General features: G+C 40.2%; 1 protein-coding gene across 1 annotated transcript in view; it reads right to left on the bottom strand.

The window, feature by feature from the left end:
- The window catches only part of LOC122892635 (pregnancy zone protein-like), a 42,220-nt gene that overhangs the window by 10,185 nt on the left and 19,309 nt on the right, over positions 1-12,726 (bottom strand). Inside the window, exons 15-22 of the mRNA XM_044229370.1 lie at positions 9,671-9,820; positions 6,600-6,767; positions 4,563-4,662; positions 2,228-2,363; positions 1,606-1,834; positions 949-1,075; positions 549-670; positions 286-337 (exon numbers count right to left, since the gene is read on the bottom strand). Coding sequence (XP_044085305.1) covers positions 286-337; positions 549-670; positions 949-1,075; positions 1,606-1,834; positions 2,228-2,363; positions 4,563-4,662; positions 6,600-6,767; positions 9,671-9,820 — 1,084 coding nt within the window. The remainder of the gene's footprint in view (positions 1-285; positions 338-548; positions 671-948; positions 1,076-1,605; positions 1,835-2,227; positions 2,364-4,562; positions 4,663-6,599; positions 6,768-9,670; positions 9,821-12,726) is intronic.

Below are 12,726 nucleotides of genomic sequence, written 5' to 3'. Positions count from 1 at the left end.
AAATTATTTAAAAAGCAGTTTGAAAAACACAGGGGTATTGGAAAGAATTTTAGTTTTTCTAAACTCTAGCTCTCATTATCAGCCAGGAGCTCCTAGGTAAGTCTTTTAACTTCTTGAAGCCTTCACCAAGAAAAGACTTCTGAATCAAATATCCTTAGATTTTCATACGGGAGCGTACACTAATTTCCCCCCCCCCAGAGGAAAACATACCCCTAAGAGCATTCTAAAACTATACACTTTGGCAAGTGGCTTAACATGCGAATTTTGTCTCTTTTTGACATTTACCTGAAGCACAGAGGAGTGTGTTGAAAGTTTCTTCCTTTTCTATTCCTTCGGGCTTTATATTGGGGGAAAAAAAGTGAAAAAGAAGGTCATACTGAGTGTATAGGAAAAAAATCAACCACTGTAAAGTAGAGGAGAAAACATTAGTAAGAAAGTGAGTTGTAGATACATCTATATTTTGGGGAGTGAAATGTCACCATCACAGACAGATAATGCTATATAATATAATAAGGCCTTTGAGACACAGAGAAAGTTTACCGGCATACCTCAACTAATAAGGGCTTGATTACGGTATCCTTCTGTCCAAGTTCTGGAACTCTTGGCACCTCCTTGCCGCACAACTCCTCAGACTGCAGGGCTTCCACAGTAGCTGTGAAATTCACCTCTCCTGGGGAATAAGATTCTTACAGAGTTAAATAGTGATCCTATATTGCATGGTTTGTCTTTTCAAGTTTCTCCTATACTTCATATATTGTACCATGCATGTATACACACACACACACACACACACACTCACACACATATAAATATATATATATATTTTTTTTCTTTCTTTCAAGGCATCACTGTTGAAGGAGGAAAAAAAGACATGTATCTGGATCAGAGTGTGGAAAGCAAATCATTACAACATAAGAAGTAGGATCTCTCAACAGATTTACCACTTACCCAGTGACTTTGGAGTCACAGCCCAGGACATGGTTTCCTGCTTATTTCCACAGATACAGGGAGTGTCTTCATTCTTTTTCACTAAGTTGGCTGATGTGTCAGGGAAGGCTTCCAGCTGCACACTGACCTATCCCCATAACCATGCACAAGTTTGAGAAAGAACACAGGTAGAGGGACAATAACAGGGGCAAGGAGCTTCAAGGGACAATGGCAACTAATTGAGAGACTTTGAGAAATTGTTCAAACAAGGTAAATCCTGTCCAACACTTTGCAGTTTAGATGTTGCCAACAGGGAGCTAAAAAACTGACAAGAACTGAGATAATTCCCAGGATTTAGGATTGTGCCAGCACAACGAAGAGGTGTTTGCTTTAGTCAGAACAGAAAAAAAAATAAATAAATAAAAAATAAAAAATAATCAGGTGGAAATGAGGTCTGAATTTAGGAATACACAGAAAATATAAAGTCCCAAATGAATATATCCTTACCACCTTGGGCAAGTCAGGGAGCTTTGCTCTTAGCAACTATCCCATTCCCAAATCAGGTTACACCATTCTTCAGCTATGATTTGCTGGCACATTACCTAGGAGACCTGGATATTAAATGGTGACTGGGTGTCTCCCTTCCACTTTTGCTCTCCTCCAGAGAAGTGTCCTTACCCGAATGCAATGGGCCAAATAGTTGAACACGGTGGCTTTCAGCGTAAAGGCTTCTCCTCGCACCACAGAGTAGGGGAGAGTGAGTTCCAGGAAGAAGGGCTGGAATACTTGAAGAGAGATGATGGGGGAGAGGCCCAGCCCTGTGGTTCCAGACAAGCAGAATGCGCTGGCTTTCCACTCCGTGATGGTGTCAGGGACCTTCACGGCCAACTCACTTCTACCTGATAAACTGAGAAGGGAATAAGAGGGAGCCTTGGGAAGCAGTTTTTTATTTTTTGGCACAGACACTAGCTGATAGTGTGCTAACCTAGTAACCCACGTATGGTTAACGCTAAACCTGGTAACTAGGTTTGGAACTCCTAGCAAAGTCTCCGAAAAGTTTTCCTTTCCTTTTAGAGACAAGGGTAGTTTCCTACTTATCATGATTTTACATATCTCAGGACCAAATTAGAAAAAAAATATATATATATATTGCATGGTTGAGCTGAGAGACCAATGAACTAGGAGCCTAAAAGTTTACCAGGAAGAAGTGGAACAGAACTGCAAGGCTCAGGAACACCAGAATCACAGAGGGTGAGCCACATCTTTTCCTCAACGAAATTCTGGGCAACACACTACTTACCTGAGTGGCACCAAGTCCCAGATCCAGGTCTCAGGGAAATACTTCCGGACCGTCTCTCTCACTTCCACAGCGGGAAGCATTTCTCTCGGGAGCGCTGGCAAAGCTGGTACTCCAGTATCACGTGCTAGAGGAAGGACTGTGACAGGACAATATAAGGGCCCCCCATGTAAACCTCATTTTTATCAAGAATTTCTTAGAGTTGCCTAGTTTCTCAAGTAAAATGAGGTCACTTGCTCAGGGAATGTTTATTATCAGAATGGCTTAATCTACTAGCTTGTGACTTTGTTCATTTATCTATTTATCTTCCAAGAAAGTGAATCCTATTGCTTCTTCAGAGTCTGGAGGTAAATGTATATTTCTCTGGACATGAAAGCAAATGTAGCTCTCTAGAAGCTGATTATTCAATGGGCAAAGGGAAGAATAAAGAGTGATTTAATACCCCAAATACTGCTTTGATACTGAAAGGATGATCACGTGCTCTCCATTTGCAGTGAGAATCAAACAAGAAGAATGAATAGTAGCTACAGCAAGAGGATTTCAGAAATGCTTTTTATTTTACAGTGGTTGAGATACAAACAGAAACTCTAGGATACAGTAAAGTATGTATTACAGACATACAGGACAGTAAAGGACAGAAAATGAACTTCGGATTGGCCAGAGAAGACTTCACTGAAGTAGACTTTTAGATGATCACTGAAGGATGAGAAACAGAGGAGAATGGAGGAGGTATTTGACGGAAATGGCTGTATGAACACACACACAGAAGTCAGAAGGGATGCTCTGCAGGGAAAATGGAGTACGATGTCTATTTTGGGGCTCTGTTGAGTAATAGTAGATGTATATAATGAAACACCATGAAGATTAGGACAAAAAAATTAGATCTGTTAAGGTAGGAGTTAGCTTGATTTTTTTAAAAAGGTGATACTCTAGAGATCAGAAGATAGAGATCACATGTATAAATATATAAAGAGAAATGTGATATGTATATATATATTAGATATATATAAAATAATATCATTTTCAAAGCTCCGTATGTCCTACCACGTAGGAAAATGAGAACATGTCCCTTTGCTCTTAGCACAGTGCTCTTTTTTCTGTACACAGAATTTTCTTTTTCTTTTCTTTCTTTCTGGTTTTTTTTTTTTTGTACACAGAATTTTCTTTCTGTTGAGGAAATATTCTTAGTTATATTCCTGTTGTCAACTAGAACTTTATTTTTTGTCTTCTTAGGTAAATAATTCCTCCTGTATTAAAGTATTTCTACTGTATTAAAGTATGTGGTTTAAAAAAATTTTTTTTAAGATTTTATTTATTTGATAGAGATCACATGTAAGCTGAGAGGCAGGCAGAGAGAGAGAGAGAGAGAGAGGAGGAAGCCGGCTCCCCACTGAGCAGAGAGTCAGTTGCAGGGCTTGATCCTGGGACCCTAAGATCATGACCTGAACAGAAGACAGAGGCTTAACCTACTGAGACACCCAGGTGCCCCATGTGTTTATTTTTAAGAAACACCATATACCAGCACATTTCTCATTAAGAAGTAGGATTAGTTGATAGCCAAACATGCAGTGAGAAATTTCCTTAGGCCTGACAGCAACTGAAAACAATACTCAGAATCTTTTCAACTTTTCCTCACTTCCAGATATACTTGAAACCCACAAGTGGTATATCTGCTGAAAGTTGGGTTATTCTATTTTGTCCAATACATGAAAACCTCTTTGATTTTTATGAAAGAATATGACACAGACAATAAATGTCCGTAGGATCCTTCACATTTTTCAGCCTCCGTTGCTGTCAGGGAAGAAGTGATATATGCCACTTCCACAGCTGGCCAAAAAAGGTAGTGTGGAAACCAACTCCTTTCCCATGGTAATGACCTTAAATGTCACATTGGAGATAGAGTCATACGTGAAACCAGAATGGGTATCCCAGACTCGCTGATTGGTAAGGAGCTGCTCCGGACAGACACTGGACTCAAAAAGCAGTTTTGTGTGAGCAGAAAATAAAACTGTCATATGCTTAGTCACTGAGATGTGGGAGATTTGTTTTACTGTGGTACAGTCTGTCTTACCCTGACCAATGTAGGTGTTGAAACCACCCTGGATAAGAAGGATTCGAAATAGCAAGATTATTAAAGGCTGAGACAAAAAGACAGTCAATTTTGATTTCAGAGAGAGAGAGAGAAACAATAATTGCCCTAAAAATCCTATTTTTGGGGGGAAGCATGTTATTTGGAGAAAACTTACCAAGAAGTTGCTCCAGAGTCACAATGTTTATATTCAGAAAAACATCGTTTTCCCCCCTATTATCATAGCAGGCAAGTAAATCTCACTGTTACCTCCCCCATGGGTCACAGGCACTCCTGGGTACGGCAAAGGCAGCTGACAAAAACGCGACTTGCGGATTTTTGAGTTGGTAAAAATATTAAATCCTGCGGACTGGACAAAAATGGATTATGAAAGCATGCTGGGAAACCAGTCTTGAGAGTGTAATGTGGTTTTACATTTGGACCGTAGGAGCCAAGGGCAGTGTGCCCCAATATATCCCACATGCCATTTGATTATTTTGAGTTGAAGTTATTTGGGAGACACTGGTACAAGTACATTTCTCTGTCCTTCTCTGTCCCTCTCATAGCAGGAAACATATCTCCCACGTGAGAGCTATACTCCCTGTACTAAGAATGAAAAAAAAAAATCCTTATCACCAGAGACAGAAACTTTAAAGCCAAGAAAGTCTTAGAAACAAGCCCTGTTATTTTTGTTTTCTAATCTGTGACCTCAAGCCAAATTCCACTTTGAATCTTAAAGCTCTGTTTTCCTTATCCTGCCAATTTCTCACAAATGTATTGTGTCTTTGCCTAAAAAGTATAAGAACCGGGGGCTTCTTCATTTCCTTAGACCTCGGTTTCATTCTTGGACCTTCATGAGCAAATAACGAAACTGTTTTTGTTTTGTTTTATTTTTGAAATCTCCAGTTAATCTGTCGCATGTAAATGTAATTCTTAGTTCAGCAGGAAGACCCTGAAAGAGGGCAGAGGAAGAATTTTTCCTTCCCTACACTATCACACTAGTGATAAAACACATTATTATTATGCACAGAGCTCATCCTCATGAAAATTCTGCACAATAGGGAACTGAGGTATCTTACAATAGGAAAACAGAGTCAGGGAAAGTTGAGTGCATCCAGTTAGCAAAGAGAAGTTGGGATCAGAACTCATGTCTTCTGATTCCTATTTCCGAATTTTGTGTGCTGTAAGCTGATGCCTCTTTAACTATCTTTTGCATCCAAGAAGCTAAATATTTTATGCTTGGATGTTTATCTTCTCTTTCTTTTCTCCCCCCAAAACAAATATAATGTAGGCAGATGCCTACAGGATAGCCTGACTCCTACAGTCCACCTGGTCCCCACCATCTTTCCCTTCAATACTAGTCCCAGTCAAATACTACTTGCTGTCTAAGCTCAGAGTACCGGCAAATTGTGGGACACTGAGACACAGCTGTCTGTGGTGGCAGCCTCATGGAATAGGGAGAAAGATGTCAGAAATACGTGTTTAAAGATGAAACAATCAGCTAGTAGACCTAAAAAGTCCTTTTTCTATCCCTGCCACCAACGGAATGATGATTCTGGAGGCTCCAGAACAGGGAGATTTCAAATTGCTCTCTGCCTGGCTGCAGAAGAATGACATGTTTTCCTCAAAGTTTAAAGAGAGTTGTTAGTCCTCCTGGTGGTGAAAAGATTTAATCTCACAAACTGGATATACTCTCCTTGCATAACACTGCCTCCTTACAGTTAATCTCAAAGACAAGCATTTATCTAACAGACCCATAAAGCTAGCATGATTACCCAAGTTTTGTAAATCTTTTCTTCCTGAAAGGCCGCTTTCAATTTTTCCTGAAATTCTGCTGCTCTGAAGATGACGAAAGTATCAGACTTTTCGTTTTCAGTCATTTATTCATTCAATATGTATTTATTGTGCCAAAGGCTGCTAAAATGGCTGTCATAAGGTACTTACTCCCCTTCCCAAGGGTGTCAGAGGCACGATGGAAAATATTAGGTTATTCTCACTTACTAGAATCTCTGGCAGAGGCTGAGAGGGGATAGGACAGTAATAAATAGCTTTGGGATCAACTTGGTTAAGGTTGTGGGCCCTAAAGATACACCTCTTGTTCTTTAAAGGGCCAGATAAATTGGTGATTGAACCTCTACATGTCTACAAAGTCCTCCATGCCTCTGAGGGTTCAGTATTTCTCTGTTCATCTTTGCTTTGCTTTATGGGACACAGGATTGGATTCTAGAGCTTAGAAGTCCGCTTGTTCTCCATTTTAACAAAGACTTAAAACTCGGTCTTGGTTATATATTCGGAAAGATGAATTACCTCAAAAACACTGTAAATGTCATCATCATCATCCATCACCCGCCTTGGTGTGTACATGATTCCATTGTGAATGATGTCCACTGCATTGATACAGGACTCGCCATCTTCATTCAGGGGATCTCCATATCCAGGTCTAAGACCTCTCTTTACTGGTAGCAATTTATAGACCTGAAAAATCAAGAGAACAAAGGGAAAAACTCTTGTTTTGTTTCTTAATTCTATTTTGAGTGTGATAATATTCAATCTGGGATTTAAAAGACAATGGTGTTTCTTTAATACTCCCATGTCAACATGATTAAAAGGAACACAATCATGGGAAGATCATAAAAGTTATGGATCCTAATCCTCCTGTTGTACAAGAGAAATTAATACACACAGAAATCAAATCAATTGATCCAAATCTCAGAGCCCATTTTGGTTGAGTAAGAATAAAACTCAAGTTTCCTGTGTCCCAGTCCAAATGTACTCTGTAAAAAAGGAAACCAATGGGCTCCTGCGTGGCTCAGGTCATGATCATCTCAGGGTCATGGGTCTGCTTGAGATTCTCCCTTCCCCTCTGTCCTCCTGCTTTACTTGCATGTGCACTCTTTCTCTTGTAGATAAGTAAATAAATCTTATGAAAGAAAGAAAGCAGAAAATGTGAACAGTACAGAGAAATGTGATGAGAGAACAAAAGCCACTCATAATCCCATCACTCAGAAATAATCACTGTAAATTCTTGATTCATTCCTTTTTTTAAAAGATTTTATTTATTTATTTAACAGAGATCACAAGTAAGCAGAGAGGCACGTGGGGTGTGGAGTGGGGAGGGGGGAAGCAGGCTCTCCGCTGAGCAGAGGGCCCAATGTGGGGCTCGATCCCAGGACCCTGGGATCATGACCTGAGCCAAAGGTAGAAGCTTAATCCACGAGCCACGCAGGCGCCCCTCGTTCCTTTTTTCCACTTTATAAAATGATTAAGTTGTTTTTAACTCTTACCAAGTGTTTTGTTTGTTTTTTTTTAGTCTACTGTTTTAGGACCAGCTTTAGCTTGAGGAAAAACTAGGGGCACAGGCACGCTGGAAATCAACTGCAGTTCAGTTTTTGCTCAAAGCCTAGTGTGGGGCCACCTGCTCTGTCACATAGCACCTGAGCCATTAAGCAAATGCTGGACTCCGTGCCGACCTCCTCCTCTGGCTGCGTTTGTCTCTTATCTATGCTACTACAATGATCTACTAACCATTTCTACCTTTCATTCTTGCTCTCAACCTATCAGCAGCACAGCAGCTCCTTAACAGATGAATCTGAATTGTCACTCTGCTGTTTAAAACACTTGAGCTTTGGGGCTCCTGGGTGGCTCAGTTGGTTAAGTATCTGCCCTGGGCTCAGGTCATGATCCCGGGGTCCTGGGATCGAGTACCACACTGGGCTCCCGGCTCAGTGGGGAGTCTGCTTCTCCCTCTGCCTCTTCTCCCCTGTTCGTGAGCGCTCTCTCTCTCGCTCTCTCTCTCTTAAATAAATAAATAAAATATTAAAAACAAACAAACTCTTGAGATTTACCATAGCATTTACTGTCAACTCCAAATTCTGTGCTAGTCACAATTTTCCATACTTTCCATTTTGCCTATGGCCTCTACCATCCTTTTCTCTCCCCATACATATTAGGTCATTACCTTTTCCTTTTGCAGCACTCCGGTCTTAGCCTGACCCCAAGACCTTCGGGAATGCTGGTCTCATTCTTATTTATTTATTTGACAGACAGAGATTGCAAGTAGGCAGACAGGCAGGCAGAGAGAGAAAGAGGAAGAGAAGCAGGCCTCCTGCTGAGCAGGGAGCCCAATGCAGGGCTCAATCCCAGGACCCTGGGATCATGACCTGAGCTGAAAGCAGAGGCTTTAACCCACTGAGCCACCCAGGCGCCCTGCTGCTCTCATTCTTTGACATGCCTGCCCCTACCCCTACATTCCCCAACCATCTAAGAAGACACTCCTAATCATTATTTCAAAAAATATCCAACTCCTTTTTTCTTTATGTCAACATTTCTTGTTCTTTTCATTATCTTTAGGAAAATTTGAAACTATTCCATGTTTATATGTTTCTGTCGCTAGTTAGTTTATTTTAATACTTCACAAGACTGTAAGTCCAAGATGGTCAAAGAACCACATCCGATTATTCGCCAATAGAACTCCTGTTCCCAGAGCAGGCTCTAGTGTCTAGTCAAGATTCAGTGAACATTTGTTAAATGAATAAAGGGACGATGAAAGTAAACTACAGGGCCTTTTGGAAAGTGGTTTGGTACAAAAGGCATCTCTAAAAGACAAGTTTGAATGAGAACTTTTTTTGACCATACTTCAAACCAGTGAGTGAGGGCCTGGATTTTAAGGAAAGCTTAGAATCAGGCATTTCACAGACTATCTTGAAATGTGGTGCATTAAAGGTGGCATCGAATGAGAAATTTGATTCCAATTCCACCCTTCAGTTATATTTTTGGCCTGCTCTTTCTGTAGGGGCTTGATCTATCCTCATTAGGTTTTCTTCATTCTTAAAATTAAGGTAATATTACCTCCCTTAAAGAATTATTCTTCATGTATTCACTCACAGACAATGTGTTGAGAATCTTTTAAGATATTTATTTACTTGACAGAGAGAAATCAAAAGTGAGCAGAGAGGCAGGCAGAGAGAGAGGGGGAAGCAGGCTTCCTACTGAGCAGAGAGCCCGATGTGGGACTCGATCCCAGGACCCTCAGACCATGACCCAAGACGAAGGTAGCAGCTAACCCACAGGGCCACCCAGGTGCCCCTGTTGAGCATCTTTTATACATGAGGTACTGGGCTAGGCAGGGAATGCGGAGGGGAGTCATGTTGCTCCCTCACTGAGAATGTGTTAGAACAGAGAATGAAGCAAGGTGAGACACGTGAAGCAGTCTGTGCAATGTCTTCTGTGGAAATGAGTTTCATTTCATCTCACACAAAGCTTACTACACTGTGCCTGACACTCAGAAGAGCATGCCCTCTCAGTCACAACTTCCATTTTCTCAAACTGGTCCTCTCACGTGTGCATTTTCTGACATGCGAGACTGAAAGGGGACTCACCGACTGAGGGGAGAGCTCAGCTTCAGGCTTCATCAGCAGAACACTCTTGTCTACCGCACGGAGGGCACAGAGGGAGTGAGGACTGGCCGTGACCTCCAGATTGTTGTGTGAGGCTGGCAGGCTCCGGGCTGAGGAGAAGCTCAAACTCACCTGTAAAGAGGATATGATTATGGCAGCTAATTTTCTAAGTATTGCAACCTCAAATATTCTCTTCTACTCCAGGCTAGGACGAGTTCTTTCTACACTTGGCTTCTCTTCATCCATTTTAGGCCAGGCTTAAGAGGTACTTACACCTTGGCAATATCGGTTAACTACCTCTGGAATAAACTGGAGATGTGGTTCCAGTTAACTCAGGTTTCCTGCTCCTTCTATAACTGGTGAAATGTAAATTGGTTTTGGTCGCACTGAAACAGAAACCTGAAGGGGAATAAGAACACGCATTGCTAATGAAGTTACATACCTTGCTGTAGCTGACCTATCTCTGTGCGGTGCTTTTGTGGTGAATGTGTGTAGTTTGCGTCGCGGTGTGAAGAGTCATGCTCTGCCTCTGAGACCAGCCACCTGAAGTTTCCTCCCGGTGGCCGTTTTAGTCATGACATTCTAAAAAGGTGCTGTATTTCTTGTTGGGATTGGGGATTTATTGGTTCATTAAAAAAACTGAACATCTAATATACATCCCGATCGGTAACTGGTTGAGAAAATTCAAAGAACCATGAATAAAGAACAAGAACTACCAAATAGGGACGCCTAGGTGGCTCAGTTGGTTGGACGACTGCCTTCGGCTCAGGGCGTGATCCTGGAGTCCCGGGATCGAGTCCCGCATCAGGCTCCCAGCTCCATGGGGAGTCTGCTTCGCTCTCTGACCTTCTCCTCGCTCATTTTCTCTCTCACTGTCTCTCTCTCTCAAATAAATAAATAAAATCTTTAAAAAAAAAAAAAACTACCAAATAAGGGAAAATTGTGCCAAATTTCTTCAGAGATTTGATTCTGCTTCGGCCAGTAGAAACTTACTGATAAGTGAATCTACCAGTTCCTGATGTTTGTGTAAACCTTTCTTGAGTAGAATCTTGAGTAGAATTTTATATTCAAAATATAAAATAAAATCATTTAGAATTAGATACTGTAGTAGCATCAGGTAACTTCCTAGGTTCTTGATCTGCAAGTTGATTTGGATTGGAATGAAATGTCCATATGTTTAGTTTAATAATAAATGACTTGGATTGCTGAATTTAACTATGATAATCCTGCTGTGTGTTCTGTGAATTAATGTAACAGTTGGATTCATGTATCATGAGACCTATATGAAAAATATTAATTGATTTACCCTCAAAATGAAAAAAATATTCATTTTTAGGGGCTCCTGGGTGGCTCAGTTGGTTAAGCGTCTGGTACTTGGTTTCAGCTCAGATCATGATTTCGCAGGTCATGAGAGTGACCCCTGTGCTCAGCAAGGAGTCGGCTTGAAGATTCTCTCCCTCTACCCTCCCTTCACTCATGCCTCTCTCTTTCTCTCTCAAAATACATAAATAAATCTTCAAAAAATGAAGTAATATTCAACTCTAGAGTTAAATAAATTATGAACACACTGCTTATGAAGAATTCTGTTTTAAGCATGTTTGTTTTTATTACAAAATTTTAGTTTATTAAAATATGTTTGTGAGTGCCCATTTCAAACGAACACTTGAGTTATTGGGGATTATAATCAACAGAAAATATTGTTAATAAAGAAGTGGCTATGCTAGAAAGTGTAAAATGTTTTATTGATATGAGAACAAAAGAGGATTTTAAGACATACTTGGACAGTCTTAGCTTACTCATATTAATCAACGTTATCTTTAATAAATAAACATATCCAGTTAAGGTGGACAGGCAATTCAAACTCTTACCTTGTATTTAACATGTATATTAATCTGTTATTTTTAAAGTAAGAAAGAGGGATATGAATTTTGAATGGGAAAGTTTTTAACAAACTGCCCATGATTAGCAGGAAGGGTATGGAAGTTCAAGACAGGAATCTCTCCCAGGTTCACAGAACATTCAAACAGAAAAGAAACTATGCTCTTAGGACACCTGTCCAGATTTAATAGCATTCTTTACTAAGATGGAATTAAAAATTAAATCAACATCCATTGCGTATTTTTTGGATCATTTTTTACATGGATCATTAAATATTTAAAAAGGATACTCTAATACAGTTTTCCTTGCAGAAATGTTCACTTGCTATAAATGCATAGCTTCAATCTCCAAAAACTCATGTTAAAGAGTCTTTCTAGGTATATGTATTTTTTAGCTTTTTAAAAAAAAAAAAGATTTATTTATTTGACAGAGAGAGAAATCATAAGTAGGGAGAGAGGCAGGCAGAGAAAGAAAGGGAAGCAGGCTCCCCGCTGAGCAGAGAGCCTGATGTGGGCCTCGATCCCAGGACCCTGAGACCATGACCTGAGCTGAAGGCAGAGGCTTAACCCACTGAGCCATCCTGGTGCCCATCTAGGAATATTTTTAAAAAGATATGTGAAGTCAGTGAATATCATCTGATTGTTAATGTTATAGTTACAGTATCAAATTCTCTTGGGATTAATCTTATTTATATTTCAGTAGGCTTCTTATTACAACTGTGTATTCTTTGGAAATACAGATCCCATTTGAAAATATGTTTAACTTTTCTGCTGTGGTCCTTATTAGAGAGCCCAGGCTATTTTTCTCAACATGGGGCACATTCATACATCTCTGTTCTGTATTATCAGAATTTAACTCACAGTGAGTTACTGGTTTCTGTGATATACATGGACATGTATTGGGGGGTATGGTGGGGTAAAATGACACATCCTTGGGAAGCATCATTTTTAATTGAAAATTTAGGGCACAAAACACTGCAAAATTAAGCTTTATAACAGAACAGACTTTGGATTCCACATGAATTTCAAGATAAAACAAGAATTTTTTACAACATCGTGTTTATGACCTTTGGATGTCTTCACTAGCCCTCTCAGGCAGGGTATGGCATCACTGTGGGCCTTTGAAGGCCATCAGAGGATGTTTTAGAAACTCTATGCAGC

Source organism: Neovison vison, chromosome 12 (genome assembly GCF_020171115.1).
Source record: "Neovison vison isolate M4711 chromosome 12, ASM_NN_V1, whole genome shotgun sequence".
In the NCBI taxonomy this organism is placed as follows: domain Eukaryota; kingdom Metazoa; phylum Chordata; class Mammalia; order Carnivora; family Mustelidae; genus Neogale; species Neogale vison.
Note: the sequence above shows the minus strand (reverse complement) of the source record. Positions and strands in the feature narration are given on the sequence as shown.